The sequence below is a fragment of the Maylandia zebra genome, linkage group LG9, assembly GCF_041146795.1.
Source record: "Maylandia zebra isolate NMK-2024a linkage group LG9, Mzebra_GT3a, whole genome shotgun sequence".
NCBI classification, from domain to species: domain Eukaryota; kingdom Metazoa; phylum Chordata; class Actinopteri; order Cichliformes; family Cichlidae; genus Maylandia; species Maylandia zebra.
In genome coordinates this window covers 35,158,570-35,173,230 of record NC_135175.1, presented here as the reverse complement: position 1 = coordinate 35,173,230, position 14,661 = coordinate 35,158,570, and the positions used below count along the sequence as shown (strand labels likewise).

At 42.8% G+C, this 14,661-nt stretch overlaps 1 protein-coding gene across 1 annotated transcript in view; it reads left to right on the top strand.

Moving 5' to 3' along the window:
* LOC101467375 (sodium channel protein type 3 subunit alpha) overlaps positions 1-14,661 on the top strand; it is a 262,766-nt gene that overhangs the window by 209,999 nt on the left and 38,106 nt on the right. Inside the window, exon 23 of the mRNA XM_024803636.2 lies at positions 1,932-2,055. Within this exon, the coding sequence (XP_024659404.2) occupies positions 1,932-2,055 (124 nt within the window). The remainder of the gene's footprint in view (positions 1-1,931; positions 2,056-14,661) is intronic.

The following is a 14,661-nucleotide window of genomic DNA, read 5'->3' as shown; positions in this document are numbered from 1 at the left end:
CACTCACACCCCTGCTGTGTCTTTTGTCCTGACAGTCAACAAAACTTGCCAAATTTCCTTCCTCAGGCCTCAACAGAAAACCTGTTTCCTATCCCTTCATCTCTCTCGTCCCTTTGTAGAGTTAAACTCCCATGATGCTTAGCAAACAGGGACCTTTGAAGTCCGCTGGGATGAGGGGGGACGTGAGAGGTGGGGGTGGGGGGGGATTTCCTAACGTCTAGTTTTGCCCAGATCGAACAGACGGCAGTTTTCCTAGCGGTGGGAGGGAAGGTTTGGAAGGTGGCGTCTCTCTGTTTTCTCAGCCAGGATTCCTGTCAGTTACGTAACATTAAATCTGACTCATTCAGCCTCGACTGTAGCAAAGTGACAATCGCACAAACAAAAAACGCGCAGATACATACAAACAGCTTGAACAGCGCTCATAGTAAAACAAATTCAGATGCGAGCAGGAAGCCTTACTTTACTGGAGATGTGATTTCTTATTGTCAACAGATGAAAATGTCAAGTGTGCGTGTGCGTGTGTGTGTGTGTGTGTGTGTGTGTGTGTGTGTGTGTGTGTGTGTGTGTGTGTGTGTGTGTGTGTTAGAGCTCCATTGTTGCCCAGGGACTATTAAAAACACACTCTGAAATGTGTTCCTTTATTACAGAGAAATGACAACACCGGTTGGAGCTAAAGTGGAGTTATTTAAAAGCCTTAAAGGCAGGGAGGAGGTTTGGGTGGATGGATAGGTGGACATAACAACAGAGAATGAGAATAAGAGGCTGCTGATAGTCAGCACTGGTTTCAAGGACTTTGATTAAAAGTTTGGTGACTTGCGTAAATCATTTACACACTAGAATTTTTCTTTTTTATGAGGTTAAATCTGTTACAGTGTATTTGTTGTGTTATGTTGTGGTTATGGTTGTTGCGTTGGTCACTGTTAGCATTAACTGTGATATCAGCACACCCCTGTAAGTATTTATAGTTAATGATAGATCTGATCCAGCTTCAGGGCTGGAATATGATTAGAAAAGCGATTGATTTTGGCGCATGCCTCAGTTCACAAGCATGACAACACTGAGCCAGCGTGGAAGTACCGTTAACCTTCTTTAATGGCCAACAGGGGGCGACCTGTAGAAGACTCATCTTTCTTTTCCCGTTCCTTCAGTAGGGGAACTCCTACTGGATTGATGGGTTCAGTCACTAGTTTTGAGTCATAATTAATACAACATTAACTCAGTTTTGTTAATTAAAGTCAATCTAAGAGTCAGAAGGAAGAGTAACCAGGATTGTGTGTGGTTTCAAAATCTGTTCCTAACCTCAGTTGTCAAAGTGAAAACACTCAGCTTGACTCTTCATAACAGGTCTGTTCTAACCACTACAGCCATTTTTATACTGTTAATGAGAAAATATTAAATAGCAACTGAAAAACCTCACTTTTTGACCTATCAGTTGGCAGCATGTTCAGACTGATTAGCCTTTAGTGGTTTGGCTTAAACACTCTGAGTCAGAATGATTTTTGTTTTCATAAATACAAAATAGAAAAATAATTTAAAAACAGCTGACGTGTATTGATTGCTCACATTAGTGCTATGATTGGCACTAATGAATACTTTCACTCAGAGTTAAACTGACTGTTAGCATTAGATAACATTAGTTCAGGCAAGACGCAGAGTTAAGCTCAATCCTGTTAGCTGGTACCCTTCTGCATGCATTCAAGTGGTAGCTCCAGTATAGGGCAGGTTACATAATTGTCTTTAACCTTCCAACAGTAGTTGTTGCATCTGCAAGCTGCTTTCCAACCCACCCTCACCTAATCTGTGCAGGCGTTTTCTATTCTTCTTTATTTATTTATTCATTTTAATCGTGAGTAGGTGATATTAACCAGTCTCAGGTCGATGTGGTGAAGGTGACGAGTCCATGACTGGTTGTTTGTTTTTGTTTTATTCAGCCGAAAGACGACATCAGCCTATCAGAGGGCAGCACGGTGGACCTGAGGAAGCCTGGAGAGGAAGAGGATGAGTACTCAGAGATGGCTGAAGAGGCGATGGACCCTGACAACTGTTTCCCAGATAGTAAGCACACACACAGACACACACACAATTAAAGACAAGCGCCCTAATTTAAAGGATGATTTTGATTGGCTGCTGCTGTGCATTTGAGCATGTGTTGTGTCCCTGAGATGGACTGGCAGCATGTCCATGGATGCCTCCCTGTTGGAAAAGTAATACTGCAAAGAATAACTTCCTTAATCTCCCCATCCACAGATTTTTTTTGTCCTTGTCAGCCTTTATTCATTATCTTTAAACTTCAACAACTCCGATGTCAAAAACGACTAAATCTGCTGAAAGAATTCTTGTATTTAATTAACCCTCTGGGGTCTAAATCTTCATAGGTGATGACGCCATCCCGGTCACTGTTAACCCCAGTCATTATGTTCCTTATAGATGTTCAGCATCTATAAGAGTGGGAGTGTTTTTTATCCCTCTGTTGCTTTTGAGGGGTTCTTCTGTTTAGCTCCATCTCATCAAATCACCGCACATTCCAGTAAGCAACCTGTGTGTGCGATAACCACACCGAGACCATGTCTTTGGACAGAATGCCTATATTGTGCTGTGAATGTGGTGGTATCGATACAAGTACCAGTAGTGTTAAAGCTCAATGTCAAACCTGAGAAATCAACAGTTAATCAATAGTTAACCAAATAAAGCAATCAAATGTATCTTTATTTTAATGGAATAGTTCGAAAGCTACATCGTTTGTTACATTTTTACCAGAGTAATTTGTAATTTGTTACAACATTCCCAAAACCACATCCTTACTGCAGCTCCACCATGATGCACATTCACAAGATTGTTTTCCATTGTCTTAGTTTCTAAAACAGTGTACTTTACCGTTTCACTTCATTAAGCGGATTTCTTCAGTTCCTTCTTTTTCCATGTTTTAATCCAGCTTTCATATCAAGTTGTAATTCTACCACCATACTGGTCTTCACCAGTACAATCATTACATTTCTGTATCTCAGGATCTGTTGAAGCTGTGGAGCTGTATCCTTTCAGACTCTCGTGGTTTCACTCGCCATGAGAGCCCGTCCACACCTCCCACTTGCCCCAAAACTTTCAGCAAGAGATTTATGATCCTGTTCTGACTAACCCAGGTGAAAAGCAAACACCTTGTTTCCTTCCTGACTCAGCCGGTTTCCTCCTGGAGCGCAGAGATTTGTCTTAGACCCCGTTCGGCGCAGGCTAGTGTGGCAATGATGCAGAGGCACAGGGGAGCAAGAGAGACTGGGGGAACACTGGAGTTTTATTGGGCTAACATCAGCCAATGAAGGGCAAGCTCATGGAGAGCGGAGGTGAAATATGATGTATTATGTTCTAACGGTAGCTGCAGAACTTCAGGCACATTTATTTCTGTCTGTATGCAGATGACACACAGCTGTTCATTTGCATATTGCCAGATTTCATTTTCTTCACATGCACTTTACACAACGTTGTACCGAGATAAGAAAGATAAGGCGGAGCAGGTCATTATCAGAGCAAAAGAAGAGAGTAGCTGTGATTTATAGGAGCTACAGCGGGACAGATGGTCATCAGTCAAATAACCTGAGGTCAAACATCATCCTTGCCTTTGCTGCTCTCTGAAACAACGCTGCAAACCAACGCACAAAGACGTGCAGTGCCTGACTTTCAAAATAAATGTCCTGGGGTAGTTATAGGAATTGAATACATATTTTCAAAGTAAAAGCTGAGATAATTTAAGCTTTGATGTGGAAAAGCCTCCAAGCTTTTTGCTTTTTGTGATACAGCTACATAGTCCAGTTCTTTTGTTTTGCTGTACACTAAAAGTTTAATGAGTCAGATTATGAGAGTGACACTATTGATGCAGCATTTAAAATGCATTCCACAGATTGTACTGCCATCGGCCTGTACACATAGGATCTGTGGGGGTGTCCTGTGGGGCACTTCAGCATTAGAATTGGATCCTCTGAGATAAGATCTGTTTTATTGATCCCAATAGGGAAACTCATTCCCTGCATTTAATCCATCCTGAGATTTCAGAACTGCAAAGCCTGGGGACCATCTGCAGCTGTAAGCCAGTACTGTAGTCAAGAGCACCGTCACAGGTGAATGAGGCAAGTTTTTGATGGGAGGAGAGACCAGAGCTCCCCAAGGAAACCCATGCAAGCACACATAGAAGGTGCGAACTTTTCACAATAAGTCCCAGGATCCAACCGCTGAGAAGCAACAGTGGCAACCACGTGCTTCAGGGCTTACGTAACCGAACGGCCTCCACGGCACAACCAGTTCCAGAAAGTCTCGTGGATTCTTGATTAGATTGGGGTTTTGAAAGTATGGGGGGCAGCTCGTTGGCTATGATTAATGTCTTTTTTTTTTTTTTTTTCTTTTTTTTTTTTTTCTTTTTTCTAAATGACATCAGAAACAGCAGTATGCGACATTACGTGATGGCAGAGCTTCAGTTCATCCTTTGTCATTTTTTTTTTTTTTTAATAAATAGGACAGGGGGAATGAATGAGAGAAAGAGGGGGAGAGAAAGAAAGAAAACCAAAGGGGAGAAGAGACGGTGAGAAGGGGGGGGAAGAGAGAGAGAAAAAAAAAAAGAACTCCTGGGCTATGATTAATGTCATGTTCCATGAGTCGTTTAGCTGTTGTTGTAAAGTTTGGGTGGCTGCATCCACATGAAAACCACGATGCACAGTTCACTTTAAATTGAATCTGCATGGATCTTTTTTGTGGTTTCAAGTTCCAGTGAAAGCATCTTTTGTATTATGCAGATATGAATGCAACTTAATTTGATTAGAGACGTGTTTAGCTATTTTTCTTTGTTGTGGTAGTACTTATACATTCAATTAAGTGCACTCCCATCTGGTTTAGTTCACGTATTTCCCAAAATGATGGTAGAATCTGGACATGTTCATCTATTGCTGCCCTTTTGGTCACGAGCTTGGTTTAAAGTACAAAGCCTCTGACTTGCTGGGAGTGGAGATGCATCCCTGCAGTCACATAATGGTTCCACTAACCACAAGCCCATCCCGCCACCCACTTGCCCCAATACTTTCACAACGAGATTTATGATCCTGTACGGACTAACCCAGGTGAAAAGCAAACACCTTGTTTCCCTCCTGACTCAGCCGGTTTCCTCCTGGAACGCACAGATTTGTCTTAGACACAGTTCAGCAAAGCCAGCATGCCACAAAAGAGACACATGAGCTGTCGGGGGGATGGTTTGCACATGTTGGTAAAATGACTCAAAATGCATCGATAACTAATTTAATTTCGTCAAGCTTTTCAGTTAAACCTTTATGTCTGTATTTGGCTTTGGGAGGTAATGTGAGGTTACAGTGGGAAGAGGCTCAGAAAGAATCAGGCCAGCCAGCTGGAAAACCCTCTCTGTGGAACACCTGCAGAGAATTCATTAGTGAGACTCCATCGTGTAACATGCAGTGTTTACAAGTGACAAACATCTTGAATGATTCAGAGCAATTAGACAAACTGTAGATTATAACAATGCAAGCCCCATGCTTACAAAAAAAGTATCTACTTTTGTGTCTATTTATCAGTTTGTTAATAGATAATTAAGAATACAAATAAATGCTACTTCATAAATTGGACTGGATTTTGCCAAGAGACTCTTTCCAAGACTATGTTTTCTGTCATGTGTGCCGTTACAGTGTTGGATGCTCTTGTTAAACATGGCCAGGATGGACATAGCCAAGGGGTCAGCATTTTGGCTGCCACAATTTTGACTTGCTACTACCAAAGCTCTGTGTCCAAAGTGTGAAGTTGCCAATACCTGCATTAGTGCTACGTAACAGACTGCTAAAATCCTTGAATTTAACTCACTGAAACTGAAGCACAGGCTTTTTGTACCATCTGCTAGTACAATTACTGCACAGACAAGCCCTTAACCTTGAGCCTGAATTGAATCTGTTATGAAAAACTGGCTGAAATTAGCCACAGAGGCCAAACCGTTCTTCATAGCAGGCTGTAAACATGTTTATGTCTGCTGTACTCTTGGACATTTTGACATGGAAGTCTGTGAGACTACAGTTACTTCCACACTGGCTTTATTCTTCACCCACATCGACTGCCATTTGATAACCTTTAATATGTCTAATATGGTCATTTCAGGCTGTGAAAGCAATACAGAAGCCACACTCACCAGCTCTTCAAACTTTCTATTTAAAGGAGAGCCAATAAGAGTGAAGCGGGCTTAAAGGAGTGTGTTTCAGGCACCATTTTTACCTCCCCCTCCCCTTCAGAGTGAACTGAGAGGCTGTACCAAGGTCTAGTGTACGGTAAACAAGGATTATTATGAACTATGACTTATGCAAAGCCACTCTAGTAGAGTTCAAAAAGCACAATGGTTAGCCTTTAAGATCAACAGAAACAGTTTGACTTTTACACTGTTGGTTACCGAATGAAACAGTGCAATGCACGAATGGCCCACATATTATGATTCCCCACAGGAAGGAAATAGGTTTTACAGCTTAAATACTACCCAGTAAAGACACCCTGCATGCCAGAAGCACTGGACATGAGACTGTACTGCCACACAATTGAGCACTAACCATATAGCACATGGACATGAAAGCCTTCCCAGAGCGTTCTCACTCCCGAGGCGTAACATGTCGACGTTTTGTCACGTCCCGCGGCGTTCCTGAGGAACGCGAAAGGAGACCTTCGGCGTTCTTATGGTACGCGGCGGGTTATGGCTGGAATCCAGTGAATGACACTCCCGCGGTAATAGACGTTCCAGCCCTGTATTCCCGCCCTAAACCTAACCTTATCCCTAGCCCTGACCATAACCTTATTCCTGACCTTAACCAGGTCTTTAATGATGTTAAATAGCGTGTTTCTAAGCGATTTGAAGAAAAAGAGCGAACATGTGTAGATTCAGTCCAGACGGTTCTCATATTTCCTCTTTTTTCCGAGGTCGTCATTTAGGAACGTGGTGGGTAGCCGAAAGCGTAATATGGTGACGATTTGTCACCTAGCGTAAAATGTTACGCTTTGGGAGTGAGAACGGGTTGGCCTTCCATACATAATAAACATAATTCACTGTGACACAATAGAAGAAAGGCTCTTGATATTGGTAATTCTGACCCTGGTATCGCTCGGTACTGGATCATATTTTGCAGAGGCTCACTCTCCATCACTTTCCAGTGTTAAACCAAAGCGGGGCCCGTTCCCAGCGAGCGGTGCTTTGTATGAAAGCGGCTGCCAAACAGCAGATGTTGTATTAGCTTTGATTCATTTAGAAGATTGATGCGTCCATCGCGAATGTCCCAACACGCCACCCGCTTCTTCCTGATTCAGCAGAGTCCTTCACAGCAGGCAGACGTTTGTCACCGGCTGGACTCGGATCAGCCGCTGGAGCAGCGACAGCAGAGAGATGAACACGAACGAAAGTCCTTCTTTATGCTGCAGTCCTGTCACCTGTGTGTCTGTGTTAAATACTGATGAAAAAGGGAAAGAGGAAAATCGAAGAAGGAGAACATGAAACCAATAAGAAGAAGAAACTGAACAGAGAGGAGATGAAGGGAAGAGTGGCTGAAAAACAGAAAGGGAGGAGAAAAAATTCTGTGAGAGAACAAACCTCTTACTGTCGACCCATCTGAGGTTAGCTTTTGTTTAGGTCTAATGCTACAGAGCTCCACACAGACAAAACTGTATTAAAAGGGCTGGAAACTAACTCTAAGTTGGTTGAGTTTGAGACCACGTGTTACTCTGAGTGACCTGGCGGGCCATGCGTTGCCACTGACTCTCCTCTCCAATCGGTTTTAACAAGAAGAGTCATCGAGATATTTTCACCTCCCTGACCCTCGATGGGTCGCCGGCAAGCGGGTGCATGATAAGAAGCTATAGACGAGAGGAGATTAAAAACAAATGAATAAGATGTGAAAGGAAGTGAGAGAAAGTGCAAAACAAAGCGGACCTTGACGGTATGAACCTCACTCTCCGTACCTCTTGGAAAAAAATGTTGTTCTGGCTGATACAGAAGATGTGATGATGAAGATCGGAAGGGTGAAGATGAGGATAAAATGTGCGAGAGAAAAAGAAGAAAGAGCTGCTAATTAGAATGAAAAAAAAAGCTCAAGAGAACAAGTGAGACGAAAGGAAAACAGAAGAGAGAGGAACAGGAAGCGAGGACAGAAAGGCCCAGAAGGAAAGATGATGATGATGATGGTGGTGTTTGACCTGTTGACCTTACTGACATCAACAGATTTTTGGATAGAGAAACAGATTTCGACCTCCGGCGTGCTGCCGCTGTTGCCGCCTGGCTTCCCTCCTGACTCAGCTCACAGTCCCTTTACACACTGGACCAGTACCACCAGTATGCTGACACAGCTATGTGCTGCTGTGTGTGTGTGTGTGTGTGTGTGTGTGTGTGTGTGTGTGTGTGTGTGTGTGTGTGTGTGTGAGGGGAGCAGTGGTTCCGGCGACTCGGCCAGCTGCTGCAGAAGTAGGCCAGGAAAATGACTAACAGCAGCAGGCAGGCACCAGCTGTGTGTGTATATGAATACGAGGAGGAAGCAGTTTACTTTGCTGTGTGTGTGTGTGTGTGTGTGTGTGTGTGTGTGTGTGTGTGTGTGTGTGTGTGTGTGTGTGTGTGTGTGTGTGTGTGGCCATCTGGATGTTCAGGACAAAGGCAGAGTCCCGGGAGTGTTTTAACATCTCCACGCTGCCCCACGTTTAAACCCACGGTCAGGCGGTCCCCACTCGTAACAGCTTTATATGGATTTATTGTAAACAGATCTCCATCCTGATCTTCTCACAACTCATCACACATGGTCAGGGTGTGATTACGCTATTGTAATCACATTACGTTTTTCAGTTACCATTATGTCGTTACTTGCGTTACAGAGGCTGGGCAGATAGAAATGGGAGAGACACATCAAACAAACGTGCTTTTCTTTCTGTGCTGCAGTCAGCTCGTTTCAGTTTGCGTGCTGGCAGGAGGGAAATGCCGGAGCGTTACGCCGATACAGCTTTTGAGGAGCTTATTTATCTTCATTACTTTTATTTTTGTTGCACAAAAGGACGAGAGCGTGATGGTAAAGTGGAAACTGTCCAGGACAGAAACCGCCGCATCGTGCCGCTAACACAACTTCAGCTCTTTGCGAGCATCTGCACACGGACGAGCTAATGCTAAGCTAGCAGAGCGATCTTACACCTGAAACAAAGGTAACAAAGGCAGTGATGGGCAGTCGGGCCCAAAGGTTTGTAACCTGTTCGTGTTTTTATAGTAGAATCACCATGGTGATTGATTGATTGATTGATTGAATCTTTATTTTGAACATGTTGAAAAAGTATAAAAAAAATAGAATTAAAAGAGACAAATGAACAAAGCAAACAAAAGGAAAACGAGCAACCACAAAGTGATGGCTTTGAAGTGTCTTTGTGCTGGTTTTGTTGTTTCCTTTGTGCTTTGTGTTCATACAAAAAAACTAATAGAAAGATTGTATGTGGGTCGTCATTAGGACAAAGTTTTGTGTTGGTGTGTGGGTCTGTAGCTTAAGTGTCATATTGTTAAGTTATATTAGAGCACTAACTAACTAACTTTCAGGCCACTTTAGAGATGATCGGGACTGGAGTGTTAATGCCACAAGTAGCGTAACAAATTACTTTCTTTAGGAACTCAGTGTTTAACGTACTGCATTACTTTAAAAAACAGGAAGAAGTCATGTGAAATATTACCTGATGGACTTGATGTGTTCTGTAGTTTTACTATTAATCCTGGGTTTGAATGTACACATGACAACAGTGAGTAAAGAGTAAAAAGACATATGAGGAAAGATAAATAAGAAGAAGGAAGGTTCAGCCTCTTTGAGAACATTAAAATCGCACAGATTCAAACTTTTCTTGCTAACATGCAAATGCTGGAGCAGTGTTTTTAATCCTCACAGCGCTGCAGTGTCAGCTTTGAAGAATTGTTTCTGTGCGTCTTCATGTCTTTGTATATATTTATATACATGTGGTATATGTGTGTGTTCCTCCATGCTGTGATTACAAAGCACAAAAAGCAGCGTGCCTCCCTGCTGCTCCCGCTAGCTGTCAGGAAGACAGAGTGTGTGTGTCGGCCTGAATGGCGACGCTCCCCTGCCGCTAATTATTCATCAGGCGGGAAGAAAGGTCGGTCGAACGGGGAAAGCTCAGCGAGTAGCGCTAACGAGCCGGAGAACGGCAGCATAAAGAACCTCCTCAGATGAATGAAGGTCATCGGTTCGCTTTCACATTTCCTGCTTTTACCTGATCAAACCAAACAAAGGCCTCTTTATTTCTGCTTTAAAGGGGAAATAATTACCCGAGCATTCAGTGAGGGGAAGACAGCTCCAAAAGATGTACTTGACCCTGTGAGACCTGAGCTCTGAAGCAACACTCACACTTTCTGAGAGGAAGTTCACATGTGTGCAGTTGCAAGTGGGATGAAAGGGTCAGTGTTTATCTGCGGGAGCTGATAAAGGTCGCGTGTTCGCTTTTTTAAAGCACACACTGAAAACAGAATCTCCTCCTTCTGCTCAAGTGTGAATCGACTTACATGATCACCTGACATACATTACATGAGATATATTAAAGATGACTTACATCCTCGAAACAGCTTTGAAAAGGTTAAAGTTGAACATATCACAACAATCTGCCTGAGCGAAACAAACCCAGCAAACTCAAAGTAATCCTATACTTAATGCACTTCATAATAAACATTGTGCGGTCCTGCTTTACAATTTAATGCAATAATGCAAGAAAAGAGGAAAATTTGAGGCCAATTCAGCTCCCAGACTCTTGTAGTACTGTATGACACCGTGCTGTGTGAGTAGTTGCATTGTGCAGTTTAGCATCGTCTTGCTGACATATGCAAGCCCTCACTGAAGGATCTGAGAGGATCTGTTGCCTTTCCAGATGTGCAGCCTGCTAATTCCTTACACTCCCATCCAATCAGAGATTCGGGCTTTTGAACTGAGCGCTGATAACAAGTCGGATGGCCCCTCTCTTCTCTTTAGTTCAGAGGATGTGCCGTCCACCTTTTTGACAGCAGTGTTTCTGGATCGCGTTCCCATGTCCTTTCTTCTCTGCACAATGACGCGTTAACCTGCGTGTGTGGATGGGATGGTGAGCTGTGTTCCCAGACAGGGATTTCTGGAAGCATTCCTGACCCCATCACAGAATCAGGTTTTAAATGTTGTTCTGCCTTTTTGTTTAGTTCAGATTCTGATTTTTTTTATTGACATGAAATTAATATGATGTGATGGCCCATTTTAGCCCATATAGAGTGGTTGCTAGGTAACACAAAGATGTCATAATATCTGATATACATCAAATCCTTCAGGGTCCTGCCCGTTAGGTCACTCGGTTCCTGCTGCTGTGTAGTGTAGTCAGGATGGTGACTTTTAGCACGTTATATCTCTCTCCACCACATTTCTCTCAGTGCGTGTTCTTCATGAGATTGCTCAGTGGTTTTATTTTACTGCATTTACTATCAGTCTCCCTCTGGCTTTATGTTTTGCTTCCATCATTGTCATCAAATTAAAAGTAAAATGTGCAAAGTGAAGTCTTTTGGGGGCTCTTGGTGGAAAAAGAGACCCACATCAGAGCAGGTTTGGTTGCTTTCAGTCGTCTCCAGGTTGCTGCTGTAGTTTCAGTATTTTCCCCGGGCCCAGAGCCGACACACACGAACAGGCTCTGATGTCCTGGCACAAACATTCACTCACTCTTATCTCCACACACACACACACACACACACACACACACACACACACACACACACACACACACACACACACACACACACACACACACAATGTACATATATGTGCTTTACAGGTGTGCACACAGCAGGTCATCATTTAACATGAATGCAGAAAATGTACCAGCTCCACTGAAGATATAAACACAGACATTCACTGATTCAAGTCGGACTCACTCTCTCCCGCTCACACACAAACACACAGACAGACACATCTGTACTAACAGTGAGCGTTAGATTAGCTGCCTCATTAGTCCTCTAAATGCCAGCTCATTGGTTAATGTTTTGATGCCACGCGACACACGATTGAGACAGAATATGCGAGTGTGTTTCTGCCTCGGTGGGCAGCGTGTGATGCCTGCAGAGGCGGCAGCAGCAGCGTTTGCTGCTCCTCTAACTGAAAGGTCTCAGGTATGAGCCGACACAAGGTGGCTGCTGAAGGGCCCCTGAGCAAGGCGCGAACATGCCGCCGCCTCCTCTGTCACACTGTCGCATGGATCTTTTAGCGCTTTGTCTTGATCATTTAAACGCTTCCTCCTAATGTGAGCCGAGATGCTGAGGACAGCATGTACTGAACCTTTCACCCACCAGAGGTAAATCACTGTGGACATCTACTATTAAACAGACCCAAAACTGCAGTTCTTGTTTAAATATTTAGTCATTTTGATCACATTATTCATTTTTTGAACCACTTTCCTCCTCACATCTTCAAATTACAAGGGTTCAGTTTGAAATGTGAAACTTTCCTGCAGCCAACTGAAGCCTTTAGTTGATTTACGTCCATCAGCAGCTTTACTTAATCTGTATCAGAATCAGAATATATTATGAATCCCTGAGAAAGTTATGAGGTATTAAAGCACAAGCTGTACCTAATGAAGTGACCCCGTGAAGGTATATATAATTCATTGACAAAGGGGATAAGTACAGGATCTATTACAAGGAGAAACTAAAGAAAATAAAAGGTTATTAAGTGTATAATTATTGTAAATGCATGGTCATGGGCATCCTCCAGCACCTTCACAGCCTCTGCTCTTTATGTCTTTACTTAGTTGACTTTACTACTCGCCCGACTGTTTATTAACCTTTATTTTATTTTAAATGTGACATTAGTTTTATATATGAAGACGAACGTAGTATGCAGAGCGTAGGGAGCTGAGGCTGATGATGTCAGCTCACTCACTCGCCCATCAGACACCTTTTGGAAGAATATTCACATTTGAACTTTCTAGAATTTCTGCTGATATAGTATAGGTGTGTGTGTGTGTGTGTGTGTGTGTGTGTGTGTGTGTGTGTGTGTGTGTGTGTGTGTGTGTGTGTGTGTGTTGAGATTGTGACATTTATGTGGAGGCAACAAGGATCAAATGCAATCACCTGGCAGGAGATCATTCAGGAGCGTTTTCTCAGTAGCGTTCAATAACGAATCAATGGTGTGCACAGCAGAGATCGAGAGTAACGAAGGAGGCGTCAGGTTGACCAACAGGTGATTTAACGAGACATTCAGTAAGAGTTTATAGCAGCAAATGTGTTTATTAAGACTGCAGTCAGTACAAGCAGAGGGGGTTTCCTAATGCACACACGCGCACAGATAATAACTCTTGCCAAGTGGGCTGATTGAGTGTCGGATTACTGTTCACTTGTTTTCATTGGATTATCCGACTGACATATTGGAGAAAAGCCTATTAGTAGCCATGGAGACAGAAAGCCGGGGTAATCAGAGCTCTAATTACAGGCAGGCGAACGCGGCAATCAGCAGAGTGAAGAGCAGCTTGTGATTTTTTTCATTCTGTTTGTTATAGGAAACAACCATGAAACCAGGAGAAAATGTTTTCACTTACTGTACATAAAGTGACATGTGACTACATATTTATTACGGCTCATCTTGATGGCAGTACTGGGGTGCCTTAAAGTTGAAGGCATTAAGTCTTAACAACTAAAATGAAACAATGATAGAGTTGAGCTGCCTTTCTGTAAAAGCACAGTAAAAGTTTGGTGTTCATCAGGGCTCCACTCTTGGGCCAGTTATTCCTCTTCCATATAAATGGCTTAAATCCAAATATATAGTTCTCTTTATATTTGCAGATTTTCCTTTTTCTTTAAGTCTAAATTTCAGTCATTGAAAAAGAATTCTGGTGCAGTTGAAACAAATAAAAAAAAATTTTTTATCAGAAAAATTCACTGACAGTTCTTAAATCATCAACTGGTGTTAACTGAAAATCGGTTTACTTCATTTTTTTAAACTGTACCCAAACGCTTGCATTGTTTCCTATAATAATACGTTTGAAGGAAACAGAACTACAGAATTTGCCTGAGAATCCCAGGGTTTGCAAACAAGCTGGCATCTTCCAAGCAAGCTACAGATGATTTCAGCAGCTTGCTATCAGCCAAATAGAATGCAAGGAGGTTTTTGGTTGCACTTATAACCCTTCAAAGCCGGTCAGAGCGGGCACGCTCTGTTTTGCAAAACAATTTTTAAAATCCCGGTAGCTCTGCAACCACGTGAGCTAGCGCAATAATTTGTTTTGCATATGAAACCGGAGGAGTTGTACTTACATCTTATGCCATCAGCTTGTCCTCGGTCACGGTTTCCTTCCACATATAGCTTTGCAAACATTGCATAAAAAGCACTTGCAGCAACAAAAACATAATATTCCAGAAACACGCTTTGCCGATCCGATCAGCTGTTTGTAACACTTCCTACGTTGGAATAGACGTCAGTGCGAACTATCACATGTCCGCCATGACCTTCCTGAAACCGGAAGTGATGTCATTTTCACGGAAATGTAGTTTTTTACCATCAGGGCCTCAGGGCCTATACTGGTCTTTTTAAAAGTTATCTTTGACTTTATGCCTTTCTGTGTCGTTTCTGGGATGCTGAGGACTCATATTGCACTGCTGGAAATAGTTTATTTTGATGC